Genomic DNA, 19,808 nt, shown 5'->3' with positions numbered 1-19,808 from the left:
GCCTGGATAAGTGCAGCTCCAACAACACTCAAGAAGCTCGACACCATCCAGGACAAAGCAGCCCGCTTGATTGGCACCCCATCCACCATCCTAAACATTCACTCCCTTCACCACCGGCGCACAGTGGCTGCAGTGTGTACCATCCACTCGATGCACTGCAGCAACTCGCCAAGGCTTCTTCGACAGCACTTCCCAAACCCGTGACCTCTACCACCTAGAAGGACAAGAGCAGCAGGCACATGGGGACAACACCACCTGCACGTTCCCCTCCAAGTCACTCACCATCCCGACTTGGAAAGATATTGCCGTTCCTTCATCGTCGCTGGGTCAAAACCCTGGAACTCCCTTCCTAACAGCACTGCGGGAGAACCTTCACCACACGGACTGCAGCGGTTCAAGAAGGCGGCTCACCACCACCTTCTCAAGGGCAATTAGGGATGGGCAATAAATGCTGGCCTTGCCAGCGACGCCCACATCCCATGAACGAATAAAACTAAAGGCGCTTCAATGACCTAAGTAGGTCAGCTGAAGTGAGTACACTTACTCATTACCCTACACTCCGTCTGCCACATCACCGCCCCCACCTCACATCTCCTCTGCACTGCCAACACTACTCTATCACGTCACTCCTCACACCCAATCAAAGCTCATCCTCATCTTACCCGCACTTACTCACCTCGCCAGTACTCATCCCACCACTACCACTCAACCCAATTCTCATACAATCTCATGGCTCTATCTCATACTCATACTCATACTCACCCTCTGATGCATCTCTTTTATGGTCAGTCTCACCCAACCTGCCATTACCTGCGCTGCAGCCGCAGGGCATGCATCACATATGTGTGTTAGGAAGCGTAAGGCAAGCGTGTCGTGAGCATGAAGGGGATGCACAAGGTTGTTTGAGGGTTTGTCGTGGTTTTTACTTATTTGATTTCTGATCAACTCACATTACATATTGTCACCACTACTGCCACGTCTTGGCCATTCTTGACTGGCTTGTGCAATAATGCCCTTTCATGAGGTTCTCCATGAACATCCTTGATGCCACCCATTGGGTCACCCTACAGTGGGTGTATGTGTAGTTGCACGACTACTTTGTGCAGGTGCCTGTTGCGCAGCACTGTGTTGTGTAGCTCCACATGGCGGAGGTGGACGGCATGCCTGGCGAGGCTGGTGATGTTGCTCGTCCTCCAATCGAGTGATGAATGCAGCAATGGACCCCCCCCCCCACCCCCCCCCCCCCCCCACCAATCCTGACAGTGTGAGGGGGTTCACAAATAGGTAAATGTGTTTGGACAGCAGAGTTTAGGGTATGATTTAATAATTTGGAGTGTGGAGACAACGGTGTGGCTGGCAAAACTTTGTCTGAGGTAACAGAATGCCCTGCTGCAATGAATGAGGGTTTACCCCGCACCTGTTAAATGGGCCTTTGCAGCTGCCACTAGCTGCTGGCTGCAACACGTCTGTTTAAACAGGGAGTGTTTCCCCCAGCATGGGAAACACGCTCTGGTTAGTCCAAAATCCGAATCCTCCTAAAATCTCCAACTAATGAGGTCTGTAAACAACCTCAAGTACCCAGATAATGATCTTAAGTGGGATCCCGCCGGCTTTGATTGCCGGTGGGAGTCCCGCATGCGAGGGCTTCGCGCGCACCAATTCGCGTCATGGGGAACCTGGAAGTGGGCAGGTTGGAGTCGGGCTCCGGACCCACTCCAGGAATCCCCAATTTTAGGAGCCTCCCCGCCACGAACGCACCCGCTCGGCCATCCGAAAATTGACCCGTAGGACTAGGGGGCATAGCCTAAAAATTAGAGCCAGGATTTGCAGGTGTGAAGTTAGGACTCTCATTCAAATGCAAAGGATGGTAGAAGTTTGGAACCATGTTCCACAAACAGCAATTGATGCTAGCTCAATTGTTAATTTTAAATCTGAGATTGATAGATTTTTGTTCACCACGGGTATTAAGGAATACGGGGCTAAGGCAGGTACATGGAGTTAGGTCACAGATCAGCCATGATCTCATTGAATGGTGGAACTGGCTCGAGGGGCTAAATGGCCTACTCCTGTTCCTATGTTCCGATAATAAAGATTCAATACTGTACAAGGAATGAGCTGGCTGGCTGACAGGTAACAGCAAGGGCACTGGTGGAGTGGCAGGGGTGGAACAGGAATGCTGTCATCCTGAGAGAGGACGCAGGTTCATGTTCCATGGAGCCATTACCACTTGCTGCCTCCTGTTATGCGCCACCTTCCCCCGCAAGAAAGCGGAACGTGTGTCGGTGAATGTCCTGCAAGATGCTTGGGTGATGTAGCTGTCATGGTTGAATCGCTGCCAGTGTGTGTGACCTGTGAGTTGTGGGTGAGCAGCTTGCAACAGTGGTAATGTGTGAGGGTGAAAGGAAGCATCTGATTGGAAGAGTTGAGTACTGATTGAAAGAATTTGCTGGCATGTGGGTGATGGGGGTTATAATGCGTGGTGCAGTGGATGTGGCTAGTGGTGCAGTTGGTAGGAGATGCCACTTGACAGTTGACCTCACTCACCTTGACCACTCATATCAAAGCATTGAACTTCTTCCTGCACTGCATCCATGTTTGTGGTGCAATGCACCTGGCATTGACATCGTCCCCTATTGCCTCCTACTGCCTCGAGAGCATATGTCTGGAGGGCCTCCCCCTCTACAGCAGATATAAGATGCCCCTCTGTCCACCTCTTGCACCAAGGCCTTTAATGCATCATCAGAGAACCTTGGTGCATGCTCTCTCGCAGGCCCCGTACAAACTCATAATGGTGAGGTCTGGCGTGCGGATTGGAGGATTTAGTAGTGCGCAACCTTTATCAATGTTTTAAAATAACTCAACAATTTGTAGACATAGGGACCGGACCTGCATCTGTGTTTTACTTGTGCGATGTCTGATCTCTGTTCAGACTCCGTGCAGACCCGTATCTTATATTTTGCAAATATCAGAGTCCTGCAAATGTTGAGTACCTCAGTTGTTGCTCACTAAAATTCCAGAGGTCCCATCATCACCATGCTGCACTATATTGCAGCACAAATTCACTTCACCATTGACTTCCACCACTTCCTGCAGCCACAATGCACCTTCCCTTTAAGAGGTGCAGGCTGCCTTTAAGTGGCTAGCCACTCGCGATATCTGGGCCCCCTGCTGCTGAGCAGCCACTCAATTGTGCAGATTGCCCTGGCTGGACGCAGCAATCAGGTAAATCACTAGGCAGCAGAAATGTTTTTTTTCATTTGTTCATGGGATGTGGGTGTCGCTGGCAAGGCCAGCATTTATTGCCCATCCCTAATTGCCCTTGAGAAGGTGGTGGTGAGCCGCATTCTTGAACCGCTGCAGTCCGTGTGGTGAAGGTTCTCCCACAGTGCTGTTAGGAAGGGAGTTCCAGGATTTTGACCCAGCGACGATGATGGAATGGCGATATATTTCCAAGTCGGGATGGTGTGTGACTTGGAGGGGAACGTGCAGGTGGTGTTGTTCCCATGTACCTGCTGCTCTTGTCCTTCGAGGTGGTAGAGGTCGCGGGTTTGGGAGGTGCTGTCGACGAAGCCTTGGTGAGTTGCTGCAGTGCATCCTGTGGATGGTACACACTGCAGCCACTGTGCGCCGGTGGTGAAGGGAGTGAATGTTTAGGATGGTGGATGGGGTGCCAATCAAGCGGCCTGCTTTCTCCTGGATGGTGTCGAGCTTCTTGAGTGTTTTTGGAGCTGCACTCATCCAGGCAATTGGAGAATATTCCATCACACTCCTGACTTGTGCCTTGTAGATGGTGGAAAGGCTTTGAGGAGTCAGGAGGTGAGTCACTCGCCGCAGAATACCCAGCCTCTGACCTGCTCTTGAAGCCACAGAATTTATATGGCTGGTCCAGTTAAGTTTCTGGTCAATGGTGACCCCCAGGATGTTGATGGTGGGGGATTCGGCGATGGTAATGCCGTTGAATGTCAAGGGGAGGTGGTTAGACTCTCTCTTGTTGGAGATGGTCATTGCCTGGCACTTTTCTGGCGCAAATGTTACTTGCCACTTATGAGCCCAAGCCTGGATGTTGTCCAGGTCTTGCTGCATGCGGGCTCGGACTGCTTCATTATCTGAGGGGTTGCGAATGGAACTGAACACTGCAATCATCAGCGAATATCCCCATTTCTGACCTTATGATGGAGGGAAGGTCATTGATGAAGCAGCTGAACATGGTTGAGTCTAGGACACTGCCTTGAGGAACTCCTGCAGCAATGTCCTGGGGCTGAGATGATTGGCCACCAACAACCACTACCATCTTCCTTTGTTACGTGCTGCCTGCATCTCAACGACCGGACACAGGTTAATCACGCACAGCAACCCCCACATCCAGTTTCAGGGGTTATCCAGTGTAACCCCCCCTTATATCTTGAACTCCCTCGTGAGCTATAGAACAGTTCATCTCTTGCTTCATAATTCTATTGTACATGAGGGAATCTCAAGACTACACTTCTGAAACAGAGAGAGCTCCCTCTAACAAATGTTACAGTTATAACCATCAATTATTCTTTTGCATGTTTTTTCCTGTGAATCTAATTTTATTACCAGTATTGATTTAAAGAAGACCTGGTAACTTCAGTGGTTAAAATGCTGAATTCTCATTTACAGGGTCTTGATTTTGAATCCAAGCCTTGATTGATATTTCTATTTAGCTATCTATTTGACTCTGAGATGAGCTTCTAACGACAAAATCCACTCCATCACCAAGACCGCCTACTTCCCACTCCCTAACATTGCCTGTCTCCGCCCCTGCCTCAGCTCATCTGCTGCTGAAACCCTCATCCATGCCTTTGTTACCTCTAGACTTGACTATTCCAATGCTCTCATGGCCGGCCTTCCATCTTCCACCCTTCATAAACTTGAGCTCATCCAAAACTCTGCTGCCTGTATCCTGACTCGCACCATGTCCCGTTCATCCATTAACCCTGAGCTCGCTGACCTACATTGGTTCCCGGTCTAGGAAGACCTTGATTTTAAAATTTTCATCCTTGTTTACAAACCCTTCCATGGCCTCGCCCCTTCCGATCTTTGTAACCTCCTCCAGCCCTTCAACCCTCCAAGATCTCTGCGCTCTTCTAATTCTTGCTTCTTGCGCATCTCCGATTTTAATCGCTCCACCATTGGTGGCTGCACCTTCGGCTGCCTAGACCCTAACTCTCCGCCTCTCTCTCTTTCTCTCTATCTCCTCCTTTAAGGCGCTCTTTAAAACCTGCCACTGTCCTAATATCTCCTTATGTGGTTCGGTGTCAAATTTTGCCTGATAATTGCTTCAGTGAAGCACCTTGGGACGTTTTACTATGTTAAAGGCATTATGTAAATACAGGTTGTTGTTCCTTATTTGGTTCATGGCTTCAAAGAATTCCATCTTAAGAAAGAAAAAATTATCAGTGGAAACCTATCCTATCCTATAACATATATCTCCTGCCTACCAATTTTTTTTATATACTCCTGACAATGTCAGTTCATTGTTTAAACTTCTTGTTTACAATTTCCCTTTAGGTGACAACATGACTATGCTCAGCACAGCAGACTGGTTGCTAGGTTCTAGTACACAGACCACTGCAGGTTTGTGTGGCTCTGGTACAAAATCACAAAATCTGATTAATTCTTTGATGTTGTGTGGTGTGTCCTCTGAATTGCCTTTTAGGTGTGGTTTGGGGCTGGCTGTATTCTGCTTTATACTTATGTAGGTTTGCACTATTTTTATTTTTGTGAAAAGTGATGTTAAAATTATAATTTGTTGCCAAGAAATTATGTTGACTGCCTGAAGATGTTTATGCTGTATGCCTTTGTCTAAGCATTTATGGTAGAGTTATACTATGATGTTGTAAAATAACAATATTGAACTCTTTTAGGACTTGTGACAATTAATTCTGTTTTGTGCTCCAGTAATGCAGCCAAAGTCAAAAAAAATTACACAGATTAATAATACATTTACAAATCTAAGAGTTATGCTTTTACATTTTATTCAAGTGCATTTTAGTTTTTGTGTAAGAGTCAAGTACCAGCCTATGTCTAAAGCGACTGCTTTCAGATATTTCAATTAGGAATAAGTTATTCACAATGCTACCTACAAATTACTATGAGGCCCTTTTATGTCCTTCAGGACAGCAAATTAATAATAAAAGAAAGCTTTAAATACCTTTTTAGTAATGCATTTGAAGCACTTTTGACCTGTGTCAACTACTGTCACCAGTTTAGTTTGGTATTTTATAGTCAAAAGAACAATTCCAACAGCGATGACGTCTAATTTTTCTGTTTATAAGATTATTCTCATTAATGAAATGTAAGGAGTCGCACAACACCAGGTTATAGTCCAACAGTTTTATTTGAAATCACAAGCTTTCAGAGCTTTGCTCCTTCGTCAGGTGAGTGAAGAGTTGCATAAAGGCACAGCATATATAGTCAGAGAACAATGCCTGGTGATTACAGATAATCTTTCTAACTGCCCTTTATCACACCTCGGCAGAGAGATAATCACAGCAATCAAAGGAGTGAATGGTGTTCAGACAGGTTAGTCAGGGAAACATTACATCCAAGAATACTGCGGTGGGGTCACAAGGGGTCAAATCAGAAAGACAGAGAGAGAGAGAGAGAGAATGACCAGTTGTATTAAAAACAGATAACTTTTTTTCGCTGGAAATCGCAGCAGGTCCGGCCGCATCTGTGTATGGAGAACAAGCCAACTACGACTTGAGTCTGGATGACTCTACGTCAGGTGGGGTTACATGTAGCGTGACATGAACCCAAGACCCCGGTTGAGGCCGTCCTCATGGGTGCAGAACTTGGCTATCAATTTCTGCTCGACGATTTTGCGTTGTCGTGTGTCTCGAAGGCCGCCTTGGAGAACGCTTACCCGAAGATCGGTGGCTGAATGCCCTTGACTGCTGAAGTGTTCCCCGACTGGGAGGGAACCCTCCTGTCTGGCGATTGTTGTGCGGTGTCCGTTCATCCGTTGTCGCAGTGTCTGCATGGTCTCGCCGATGTACCATGCTCCGGGGCATCCTTTCCTGCAACGTATGAGGTAGATAACGTTGGCCGAGTCACAGGAGTATGAACCATGTACCTGCTGGGTGGTGTCCTCTCGTGTGATGGTGGTATCTGTGTCGATGATCTGGCATGTCTTGCAGAGGTTGCCGTGGCAGGGTTGTGTGGTGTCCAAGGCGTTCTCCAAGGCGGCCTTCGAGACACACGACAACGTAAAATCGTCGAGCAGAAATTGATAGCCAAGTTCCGCACCCATGAGGATGGCCTCAACTGGGATCTTGGGTTCATGTCATGCTACATGTAACCCCACCTGACATAGAGTCATCCAGACTCAAGTCGTAGTTGGCTTGTTCTCCACACACAGATGCGGCCAGACCTGCTGCGATTTCCAGCGAAAAAAAGTTATCTGTTTTTAATACAACTGGTCATTCTCTCTCTCTCTCTCTCTGTCTGTCTGTCTGTCTGTCTGTCTGTCTGTCTTTCTGATTTGACCCCTTGTGATCCCACCTCAGTATTCTTGGATGTAATGTTTCCCTGACTAACCTGTCTGAACACCATTCACTCCTTTGATTGCTGTGATTATCTCTCTGCCAAGGTGTGATAAAGGGCAGTTAGAAAGATTATCTGTAATCACCAGGCATTGTTCTCTGACTATATATGCTGTGCCTTTATGCAACTCTTCACTCACCTGACGAAGGAGCAAAGCTCCGAAAGCTTGTGATTTCAAATAAAGCTGTTGGACTATAACCTGGTGTTGTGCGACTCCTTAAATTTGTCCACCCCAGTCCATCACCGGCATCTCCACATCATCATTAATGAAAAGCCACCCAAATGATTTACATGCATTGACACAGCTTTTCTACAGTACACAATTTGTGAGACTCATATAGATAAAAATCTGCACAATTTGTTCATCAAAAAAATGCTGCTTGTTGCTTCCATTTGGAATGAGACAGTTTATAGTGCCAGTTATTGTTTTCCATTAAGATTGACAAATGTAAAAAAAATTAACGAAGGTAAAGTTTTGCATTACCAGAGACTGGGTCATAAACCCACGGCTGTGTCAGAAAAAGAAAGTAGGAAAAACACTCTTGGCAGCTCGGAATCTGTTGTATGGCTTGCCTCCTTCCCTGCTGCCATTTGAAACGAAGGGAGTTTCCATTCTCTTTTCTATAATCCTAGGAAAACCATTGTGCTGGGAATCGATTGGTATCTGAGAAAATGCACGTCTTTGATAACCTTAACTGGCATCAGCTGTATTGGTAATGCAACTCAAATAGATTTTTGTCCCATCCAGCTTTTCATTTGCTGTGATTCATTTTTTTTTATTCCTGTTTAAGATCTGGCACGGGCTAAATGGCCTCCTCTGTGCTGTAACGATTCTATGATTCTAACAGTAGGGGATTGAAATTGTGCTGTACGACATTAGTAATTAACACATCAACGCATTTGTATGAAACTCCTCCAACCACTATTCTAATGAAGATGCTAATCCATTTAAAATAATGGGTTAGTGCCTTTGTTAAAATAATGGACTAAAGATTTCGGACAAAGCAGTTAACATGCTCATCACTGATATCACACAGCAATTGTAAGTAGTGGCAAAGTGTGAACACAATTTATGCTGACAGATCATTTTTACCTTAAGCATTACATTGTTGATTTTAAGAAAACTGTTCCCAGGCTATAAATTGAGTTAGATTTCTAGATTTCATTTATATCTGCAATTACCAGTATGAATAAGTTTGTTCAATTATTTTAAGTTTAAAAAGTTATATATTGTGCGATTTCAACAATGGGTAGTCAGATCAATAAACTTTTATCCAGGAATTGAAGATAGGTTATGCAGTATTGTCTTCCTGTTAACTGTGGAACCATGTAATAGCGATAGCTAAAATTGCAAGGAAGAAACTCTTTGTTTAAAAGTTTTTTTTTCATCACAGCAAATGCGAAGTTGAAACTGGTAACATTTCAAGTTTTTAATCGGTGTCAGAATATCTTCCACTGCATAATATATTATCATTTTTCCTAATTAACCAAATCCATAAAACTTGATTTCATATTTTTTCTGTATCTAGTCATGTGACTATCACTAAAAGCAGCTAGCACTGATGGCAGAAAACTAACACTAGCGAAGTACAGCATTTATAAAGAGTGAAGAGAACAAGTGATGCTATTGTAGTTGCCACTGTTACACGAATTAAAAATTGATGCATGAGGGAAAGAACTACAGAGCTCTGAGTTCATCAAATTTATTGAGCATTATGAAATTAAATAAATGGAAAAAATGAATAGTAATTGATTTTTAAGTTTTGTTTCGGCTTTTGACTCATTGATAGATGCATATTAATACTTATCATTTCAATTAACAACTCCAGGCTGGTTCACTTATTCTAATTAGCAGAGCTGCTGTTATACAAATTAGGTACTGGTACAAGAAGAGGAGTGGTATACTATGTGATGCCTTAAAATTACTGTCAGAAAAAATTATTGTCGGGACAAAATTCAGAAGTCTGAATTTCTTAATCTACAGAATGGAATATTAGGTCCTATATTTTTAGCATCCACCTGATATTTCACCTTTTTAAGTTTTTTTTTTCCAATGTTCTCTCTCATGTCATCGCCTGAAGGTGATGACTCATGCCGGAGCACAGTTCCATAGTTTCCGGCAGTTCTCCGATACCTCCAATTTGAACCTAGACAGTCAACATCAACAGGTTATTTGATCTGGCAAGCCTACCTTGTCTTCACTTGACCTCTGGACTTACATGGACTTATCAGTAGGAACCTGGCTGAGGCCAATTGTAATGTCGTCACTACTGCCTGCCTTAGATCAAATAACAGGACAGCCCAGAAATGAATTTGGGACATGCCTTCTTTGTAGTGGGTAGATATTCCTTCCATGCGGTTTTTGGCTGGCTGGAGACCTGATCCATGTTGAGGGCCAGACCTCATTAATATAGGGCCAGCGAGCAGCAGGCAGAAACCAAGCCCAGTTACATCATAAAATAGCAATTGGGATCTGGATCAGAACCCTGATTTTGCCTAGTAAAAGGGTCTATCACCTGACTCAGGTGGGCCCTCCAGCTACCCAGTGGTAGGCACTTGGGAAGATAGCAACGGCCACACCATCGGTGGGAACAGGGTGGTAAGTCAAATGCCACCAATTTAGGGATGCTACTACCTCATTTTCGCTCAGCGGTTGGTCTGAAAATTTCCCCCTAAGACTCAGTACAGCACCATGTTGATGCATTTAATCACCAAGTCATCAGCGGAGTAATTTTATGGTTTTTAAATAAAAAGTGCTGCCATCGACTATGAAACTTTTCCCATTGAAAGTGTAATATGCAAAATCATTGTCATAAATAGTAAGCTTTGAAGAACTGTAACTATAAAGATTGAAAGAAAAAGCTTCAAAAGTATATCTAATCAATTCAAAAAGTATTTACAAAATTTTAAATGTGAGGAATAAAATATATATCCTGCTTAAAATTTTTAGAAATCACAGCACAGAAAGAGGCTATTTGGCCCATCTGCTAGTGCTAGCACTTCTGCTGGAGCTATCTGCTCTACTTCCATACCCCTGCCATTTCAAATTATTTTTAAAATAATATTCTAGGTGTGTGAAATAAGAATACAGCCTAATATTTCAATATTTATAAATGGAAAAAATACTTTGGGCTGCTTGTTTAATACTCCCTTTTTCTTATTACTAGCAGATGCAATTTTAGTTTTCTTTAAACATACAAGCAAGTGTTCATCAAATGGTTGAAATAGTTTCATTTTTTCTGTTTGCTTTTCAGTCAAAACAGAACCAATGAGCAGCAGTGATATTGCCACAACGACAGCAGATGGGTCTTTAGACAATTTCTCAGGATCAGGTAAGAGGGAATGAAAAGTCTTATGAAGGTCATAGCCGACTGTGTATCAAGCAAATCCATTGAGACTGTAGATAAAGGATATGATTCTCAGTTTCAGCTCAGTAAGCAGGCCCATAGGCAAATTCTACTTCTGTATTGTTACTGAGATGAAAAAAGAAGTTAGAAGGACAAGGTGTCATTAGTGATGGCAATAATCCAGCTGCATGAAATCCTTCTACTTAAGTTTTATTCTTTCCACCTTGCTCTTTTCCAAAAAGCATATAGAGCGATTTATACAATTTAAAAGGTTGCTAAATACACTTTTTAGTTGGCAAGAGTTCTGTTGCCCTTACCTGGTTTCGTATAATTCTGTACCTAAGATAGTAAGTGAATGGTTAAGTGAATTTCATAATATATTCATATTTCATAAATGTATTTTGTAAATTTATCAGTATTTTATATAGCTTTTATATTTCATTGTTACTAGATTTTCATTCAGTCGTAATTAGTTGTATAATGTGAAACCTGAACTGTACATTGAGTTTAATGGGGGAGAGTAAAGTCTAAAGTCTAGAGTAAGAATTTTTTGTTCAACATAGTACCCCATTTTCCAGAGTAAAATAATTGTCTCAGAAGAATTTTGTTTGACATTTTTGTAAAACATCAATTTTCTTACCCACTTGGAGACACTAAGCTGCTCTGTTGATATCATTGATGATCAATGCCCCCATACACCCCAGGGAGGCTCCATAGGAAACAACAGGGCTATGACTTTGAACTGGCCTGACAACTGCTCCTGCTAGAGATACAGATTTTCTAGCCATTGAATGGTATCCCAAGGCCCTGCAGCTCCCGAGTGGCTCTCAGGTCTCAAATAGTCAATGAACTTTTTTTAACTCTATGAAAAGGGGAATTTCTTTGAACAAAAAGTATTCCTTCTAGACTTTCCTTTCCCTTTAAGTGTTGCAAAGAAAATGAATTTGATGAAATCACCGTACAATTCTATGGGCATTTTCAAACAAATTTTTGCTGGTCTATGTGTATAAAGATATTAGTAGAAACTCCTGATTGCCAAGTGCAACATTAAGCCATAGAGATTGGTAGGTCTTAGGCTTGCTGATTTGAGCTGGGAAGCAATAGGGACACTACAATTGGCCTCAGTACCTTGGGTTTGGGAGGAGAAAAGTCAGCCAGGATTCCTATTCCTGATTGTTAGCCTGCTGGACTATCCATTTATGTGGATATCGGATTGGGGACAGTATCAGAGTTGGCTGCATTGCTTATCACAATCAAATAGTCTGTCAATAAACATGTCTTAGCTTATACATGAAGAAAGGCCACATAAGTGAGTTATGGGGGAGGGCTGATATCTACTGTGGAACTGTGCCCTCGCAAGAATCTGTGCCTCCAGGAGAAGGGGGACAGAATTGTAGTCGGGTGGGGAGAAGAAAATTTAAGACAAATTAGTAACTGGCCAGAATTTGCTGTCAAAATAACAGTGAGGCTAATGGCACTTGCCATGGTTTATGGGTAAATGGTACAGCAACTTCAGGCGAGGAGCAAATACATGGTTAAATGTGAATATCCCAAAAGTTGCTGACGAGTTGCGGTCGCTCCGCTGTTAGCTTCGCGAAAACGGCATCTCTCCCTTAGCCTCCCCGTTTGTTTAGGAACTTGCTGTATTTGCCCATTAATCTCACCACAGAAACTTAAGTTTTGTCATTACAAGTCTGCAGGACGATATAGATGGGTTGGTCAGATGGGCGGAACAGTGGCAAATGGAATTTAACCCGAAAAAGTGCGAGGTGATGCACTTTGGAGGGACTAACAAGGCAAGGGAATACACAATGAATGGGAGGACCCTAGGCAAGACAGAGGGTCAGAGGGATCTTGGTGTGCAAGTTCACAGATCCCTGAAGGCGGCGGAACAGGTAGATAAGGTGGTAAAGAAGGCATATGGGATACTTGCCTTTATTAGCCGAGGCATAGAATATAAGAGCAAGGAGGTTATGATGGAGCTGTATAAAACACTGGTTAGGCCACAGCTGGAGTACTGTGTGCAGTTCTGGTCGCCACACTACAGGAAGGATGTGATCGCTTTGGAGAGGGTGCAGAGGAGATTCACCAGGATGTTACCAGGGCTGGAGTGCTTCAGCTATGAAGAGAGACTGGGAAGATTCGGTTTGTTTTCCTTGGAGCAGAGGAGGCTGAGGGGGGACATGATTGAGGTGTACAAAATTATGAGGGGCACAGATAGGATGGATACTAAGGAGCTTTTTCCCTTCGTTGAGGGTTCTATAACAAGGGGACATAGATTCAAGGTAAAAGGCGGGAGGTTTAGAGGGGATTTGAGAAAGAACTTTTTCACCCAGAGGGTGGTTGGAGTCTGGAACTCACTGCCTGAAAGGGTTGTGGAGGCAGGAACCCTCACAACATTCAAGAAGCATTTGGATGAGCACTTGAAATACCATAGCATACAAGGCTACGGACCAAATGCTGGAATATGGGATTAGAGTAGACAGGGCTTGATGGCCGGCGTGGACACGATGGGCCGAAGGGCCTCTATCCGTGCTGTATAACTCTATGACTCTAAGCGTAGGTCCCCTAGGAATTAACAATTGTCCCAGTTATGATACAGCTACTAGATTAAGCATAGCCTTCTGCTACACCCCTACTCTAACTTCAAATAGGTGATAATATTTCATAGTCTGGATATTTGGGAGGCTAAAACCATTAATTAAATGTATTTGAAAAATCAGGTAGAGTTAGAGAATGCAGAGGATAAGGCTAACAGTAGAGCATACAACAACTGGAATTAATAACCAATAGCCTTTTGTAGCAGTTCCCACAGTCTTAAATTAAAACAATCTTTTGGAACTTACGTAGAAAAAAGTCCCATGGTGCTATCAGACAAAAATGGATGCAGAACCAAAGAAGGATATATTAAGAGGGGTGACCGAAAAGTTGGTCAAAGAGGTGTGTTTTAAAGAGGTGAAGAGGTAGAGGGGTGTAGGGAGGAAATTCTAGAGTGTGGGGCCTGGACAGCCGAAGGCACAGCTGCCAATATTGGAGCGAGGCGGGGAGAGTACAAAAGGCCAGAGTCAGAGGAAAGGAGATTTGTGGAGTGTGGGGTTGGTTGTAGGGCTGGAGGAGGTTACAGAGATAGGGATGGGCAAGGCTATGAAGTGATTTAAAGATGAGGAAAATAATTTTATGTTGGAGGCTTTGGAGGACCGATAACCAATGTAGGTTAGCAAGGAGTGGGGTATATGGGATTGGAAGCTCAACTCGGTGTCGAATAGGACAGTGAGTTGCAAACAGTCTGGTTCAGCCTGAGACTATGACCGGGAATGGAGCTGGAATCAGTGGCGAGGGTGTGGAGTTTGTGGCTAGGGTAAAAGACAATGACTTTAGTCTTTCCAATGTTTAACTGCATGGAAACTGCAATTCATCCATGACTGGATATCAGACAAGCAGCCTGACACCACAGAGTCAGTGGAGAGGTTGAGAGAGGTGGTGGAAAGGTAGAGCTGGGTGTCAGCAGCATACATGTGAAAGCTGACCCCATGGGCTCGATGTTACCAGGCCTGCGGGTTTCCGGCGGGTTGGGTTTCAGGAGCGTGGTCAACACGCTCGGTGAAATTAGTGGGTTGCCCGTGCGATCGTAGCAGGCAACACACTAATAGGAATCAATTACCTGCTCCTCCGGGGTCCGCGCTGCTGGTCTGCGCGTCGGGCGGGCTGCGCATGCGCAGTACGATCTGTCAGCTGGAGGCGCTCTATTTAAAGGGGCAGTCCTCCACTGACAGATGCTGCAACCAATGGAACAAATTACAGCATGGAGCAGCCCAGGGGGAAGGCTGCTCCCAGTTTAATGATGCCTCACCCCAGGTATCATCAGATGGGGTGAGGAGGAGGGCGAAGACAGAGATCTTCCACCCGGCGGGCGGGAGGAAGCGGCCAGCCTCTGCCACCAAGAAGGCCTGGCTCGAGGTGGCAGAGGGGGTCACCTGCGCAACCAACATATCGCCCACCTGCATACAGTGCAGGAGGCGCTCCAATGACCTCAGTAGGTCAGCCACAGTGAGAACACGAAGTCTTTCCCCTACACTCCATCTGCCACAACATTGCCCCAACCCCACATCTCCTTCGGCACCGCCAACACTACTCTGTCACATCACCCCTCATACCCACTCAAACCCCATCCTCATCTTACCTCCACCTACTCACCTCGCCAGTACTCATCCTGCCACTAACACGCGACCCAATCCTCATACAATCTCATGGCTCTATCCCATACTCACCCTCTCGTGCATCTCCCTCACGGCCAGCCTCACTCAACCTGCCACCACCTGTGCTGCAGCCACAGGGCATGCATCACATATGTGCAGTAGGCAGCGTAAGGTAAATGTTTCGTGAGCATGAAGGGGGTGCACAAGGGTGTCGGAGGGTTTGCCATGGGTGTTACCTATATTGAATTTCAGAGCAACAAACAGCACACATTATATTGGCACCACCACTGCCATGTGTCCGCGAATCCTGTCTGTTGTGTCCAATAATGCCCGCTCCTGGGTATCACTATGAGGACCCACCACTGATGCCACCCATCGTGTTACTGCAGAGTAGGTGCAGGTGTATTTGCAGGGCTCGTCCGCGCAGACGACTGAGAGACATCGGCGGTGTAGCCAGCTGCACCCTGGAAGGATGCGGAGGAGAAGTTGTGGAGGGCAGTGGTGACTTTGACAGCGACAGGTAAGCAGTTGGTGCTGGGGCCAGCCAGGAGCAGCTCGGCATGAAAGAGCCTGCAGATCTCCACGACTACATGTCGAGCGAATCTGCGCCTCCGTGTGCACTGCTGCTCGGAGAGGTCCGGGGAGCTGCGCCTCGGTCTGTGGACCCTGTGGCGAGGGTAGTGCCCTCTGCGATGCGTCTCTCTCTGCGGTAGCCCTCCCTCCTGCTGTGCAGGTGGGCGTGCAACAACACCGTGTTGGGGGGCTCCACGTCTCTGCGGCGGACGGCGTGGACTGCGAGGCTGCTGGGGCTGGTCATGCTGTTCGTCCTCCGAGGGTGTCCACGCACCACCCATCTGGCAGGTGTTGGTCTCAGGGGTTGTGCAGGGTAGGTGGGTGGTTCCTCGGACTGGGGCTGCGGTTTCGTGTCGGTCTGTCCTCTGGCTTGGCGGGGGGTGGTGGGGGGCAGGGGTTGCCCTATGTGACGCGGTGGCCTCCTGCGTGGGTGAGGGCTCTCCCCCGTGGAGTGCACCTTGGCACCTGCCACAGGCTGCTGGCTGCAACACGCCTGGTTGGAGAGAGACTGTTTCCCCCAGTGTGTGAAACACTCTGCGATGCAGGTAAAATCCCACACTTCCTCTTTTGACAGCTGATTCAGCTCATTAACTGACCTCAACAAGCAAGGTAAGTACTCTCAAGTGGAACCCCGCTGGCTTTAATTGCCTGCGGGATTCCCACCAGCGGGGGCCACGCACGCAGCCCCGCACGTCATCGGGGAACCCGGAAGTGGTCGGGATCGCGGCGCGATCCGGTAACGTGACCGCATATCGGGATTTTCGGGACCCCCCCGCTGGAAACCCGCAGGAAACCCGACCCTAAAATCGAGCCCCATGTCTTGCAGGTGATCTTGCCAAAGGGCAGCACGTAGATGATGAAAAGAATCTGGCCAAGGGCAGATTCTTGGGGACTCCAAAGGTAATAGTGTGAGAAGAGAAGCCATTGCTGGAGATGCTCTAGCTATAGTCAGGTTAGAGTGGAACCAAGCAAGGGCAGTCCTACTGAGCTGGACAATAGAAGAAAGGCATAGGAGAAGGATGGTGTGGTCAATTGTGTCAAAGGCTGCAGCAAGATTGGTGAGGATGAGGAAAGATAATGTACCACGGTCACAGTCACAGAAGCTGTCATTTGTGACTTTGATAAGGGCCGCTTCGGTGCTGTGGAAGGGGCAGAGCTGATTGGAGAGATTCAAACATGGAGTTGCTGGAAGGATGGGCATAGATTTGGGTGGTAACTGCACATTCAAGAAACGTAGAGAAGAGGGAGGTTGGTGATGGGGCGGTGATTTGTAAGGACAGAGGAATGGAGGGTATATTTTTAAGGAGGAGAGTGATGATGGCAGTTTTGAAAGGGAGGGGGACAGTACCTGAGTAGAGGGAGCTATTTAGGAATATGGGAACATGAGTAGGCCATTCAGCCCCTCGAGCCATGTCCATCATGTCCACACTGTGGCTAATCTGTACCTCAACTCCATTTACCTGCCTTTGTTCCATATCCCTTGATACCCTGACCTAACAAAAATCTATCGATCTCAATCCTAAAAATTTCAATTGACCCATTATCTTTTTGGGGGAGCAAGTTCCAAATTTCCACTACCATTTGTGTGAAAAAATACTTCCTGATTTCACTCCTAAATGGCCTAACTCAATTTTAAGATTATGCTCTCTTGTTCTGGATTTCCCCACTGGTGGAAGTAATTTCTCTGTATCTACCCTATTGAATCCCTTAATCATTTGATATGATTTGCAATGGTGGTCGAAGCAGATGAAAAGGTGGTCGAAGCAGATTCAGTAGTAACTTTCAAACGGGAATTGGATATATACTTGAACAGGAAAAATTTGCAGGGCTATGGAGAAAGATCAGGGACATGGGAATAATTGGATCACTCTTCAAAAAGCTGACACAGACATGATGGGCCAAATGACCTCCATCTGTGTTGTATGATTCTATGATTTTAATTACCTCGATTAAATAACTTCTCTACCTTCTAAACTCAAGGTAATACAAGATAAGTTTATGCAACCTGTCTTCATAATTTAACCTTTTAAGCCCTGGTGTCATTCTTGTCAATCTGCATTGTACCACTTCCAAGGCCAATATATGAGGTTCAGTGCCCAAAACTGAACGTAGTACTCCAGATGAGGTCTGAACAAGGCTCTGTACAACTGAAGCATCACTTCCTCACTTTTCAATTCCAACCCCCTTGAGATAAAGGCCAGCATTCCATTAACCTTTTTGTACCTGTGCACCAGATTTTAGTGATTTGTATACATGGACACCTAAATCCCTTTGCTCTTCCACAGCTCCTACTCTCTTGCCATTAAGAAAATATTCCAATTTGTCTTTCTCAGATCCAATGTGAATGACCTCACACTTCCCCACATTAAACTCCATCTGTCATAGTTTTGGCTATTCAATGGGGTTAATTTTGACATCAGGCAATAGTGTATAATGGGCGGCTGATCCGATATCGCACATTATATCCTATCGTCTGAAGTCAGAATAACCCCCCACTTAGTCTGTCTATGTCACTTTGTAACTTCCTGCTCCCATCCACACATTTTACAGTGCCTCCTAACTTAGTCATATTCAAACTTGGATATACTACTCTTTATTCCTTGATCTAAGTTATTGCTTTATATGGTGAAAAGCTGAGGCCCCAGTACAGACCCCTGGGGAACACCACTTGTCAAATCCTGCCAATCAGAGTACATACCCTTTATCCCTACCCTCTGTCCCCTATATCCCAACCAATTAATGACCTAAGTCATATAAGGTTTACAATATCAGCTTGCATGGAGTTCAGGAAAGGAAGTTGGATGGTCAGCAGTTTAGTAGAAATGGGGTCAAGGGAGCAGAAGGTGGATCTGATGGACAAGATGAGTTCGGAGAGGGCATGTGGGGAGATAGGACAGAGACACGGGTTCAGGATTAGCATGAGGGGAGCCTGGAGAGAGGTTTGGCTTGGGGAAGGTATTTTTATTTAGCAGGTTTTTTTGCCAGTTTCAAGTTTGTTAAGGCCAATTAAGACCTATTGTTAGATGACTGATTCCATCGGCGCTACGTTCCAATGAATTCCATTTATATAATCTGGTCATTGTTTATCTTGACTTTGAACTGGAGTAAAAGTAACTGCACAGTTTACACAGTAAGCATCATTGCCAGTGTTTATATTTAGTGTATAGGCGCAAAGGGCAGAGCGCTAATAGGAGTGCAGACTGCATAGAACCCTCACAGCCCCTGGCATCAGATACTAGTAGGAATGCATCTACTGCCTCAGGAGCTACTACCTGGATATGGCTACAGAGCAGTGCGTGCAATATCTGCGGTTCCTAAAGGAGATGGCTGCAGAGTTCTGCCATCTCGTGCCACCTCATTTGGAAGGGCAGTCCACTATAAGCACAATTTGGCCATAATGACCACAGCCCTGAATATTTATGCTTCAGGCTCCTTTCAAGTTGCCCCACGGGTTTTGAAAAGAATGAGCTGTTCCTATGTGCAACAATGTATCCAAAATATCACTGAGGCTCTGTTAAGACAGGATTGTCATTATCTGCACTTTGGCTGCAGCAGTAGAGATCCAGGGAGCGAGGCTTTTTTTTTATTCGTTCATGGGATGTGGGCATCGCTGGCGAGGCCAGCATTTATTGCCCATCCCTAATTGCCCTTGAGAATGTGGTGGTGAGCCGTCTTCTTGAACCGCTGCAGTCCGTGTGGTGAAGGTTCTCCCACAGTGCTGTTAGGAAGGGAGTTCCAGGATTTTGACCCAGCGACATTGAAGGAACGGCGATATATTTCCAACTCGGGATGGTGTGTGACTTGGAGGGGAACGTGCAGGTGGTGTTGTTCCCATGTGCCTGCTGCCCTTGTCCTTCTAGGTGGTAGAGGTCATGGGTTTGGGAGGTGCTGTTGAAGAAGCCTTGGCGAGTTGCTGCAGTGCATCCTGTGGATGGTACACACTGCAGCCACGGTGCGCCGGTGGTGAAGGGAGTGAATGTTTAGGGTGGTGGATGGGGTGCCAGTCAAGCGGGCTGCTTTGTCCTGGATGGTGTCGAGCTTCTTGAGTGTTTTTGGAGCTGCACTCATCCAGGCAAGTGGAGAGTATTCCATCACACTCCTGACTTGTGCTTTGTAGATGGTG

The 19,808-nt window shown here is 45.7% G+C and overlaps 1 protein-coding gene across 5 annotated transcripts in view; it reads left to right on the top strand.

The window, feature by feature from the left end:
* eya1 (EYA transcriptional coactivator and phosphatase 1) overlaps positions 1 to 19,808 on the top strand; it is a 174,877-nt gene that overhangs the window by 16,895 nt on the left and 138,174 nt on the right. For 3 of the 5 annotated variants that reach the window (XM_067980388.1, XM_067980377.1, XM_067980367.1), the window contains exons 4-5: positions 5,533 to 5,598; positions 10,824 to 10,901. In XM_067980388.1, the coding sequence (XP_067836489.1) occupies positions 5,533 to 5,598; positions 10,824 to 10,901 (144 nt within the window). The remainder of the gene's footprint in view (positions 1 to 5,532; positions 5,599 to 10,823; positions 10,902 to 19,808) is intronic. The other 2 variants (XM_067980383.1, XM_067980382.1) reach the window with 1 other exon arrangement.

This window comes from Heptranchias perlo, chromosome 3, assembly GCF_035084215.1.
Source record: "Heptranchias perlo isolate sHepPer1 chromosome 3, sHepPer1.hap1, whole genome shotgun sequence".
In the NCBI taxonomy this organism is placed as follows: domain Eukaryota; kingdom Metazoa; phylum Chordata; class Chondrichthyes; order Hexanchiformes; family Hexanchidae; genus Heptranchias; species Heptranchias perlo.
The sequence above is the reverse complement of the archived record's forward strand: the minus strand, read 5'-3'. Positions and strand labels throughout refer to the sequence as shown.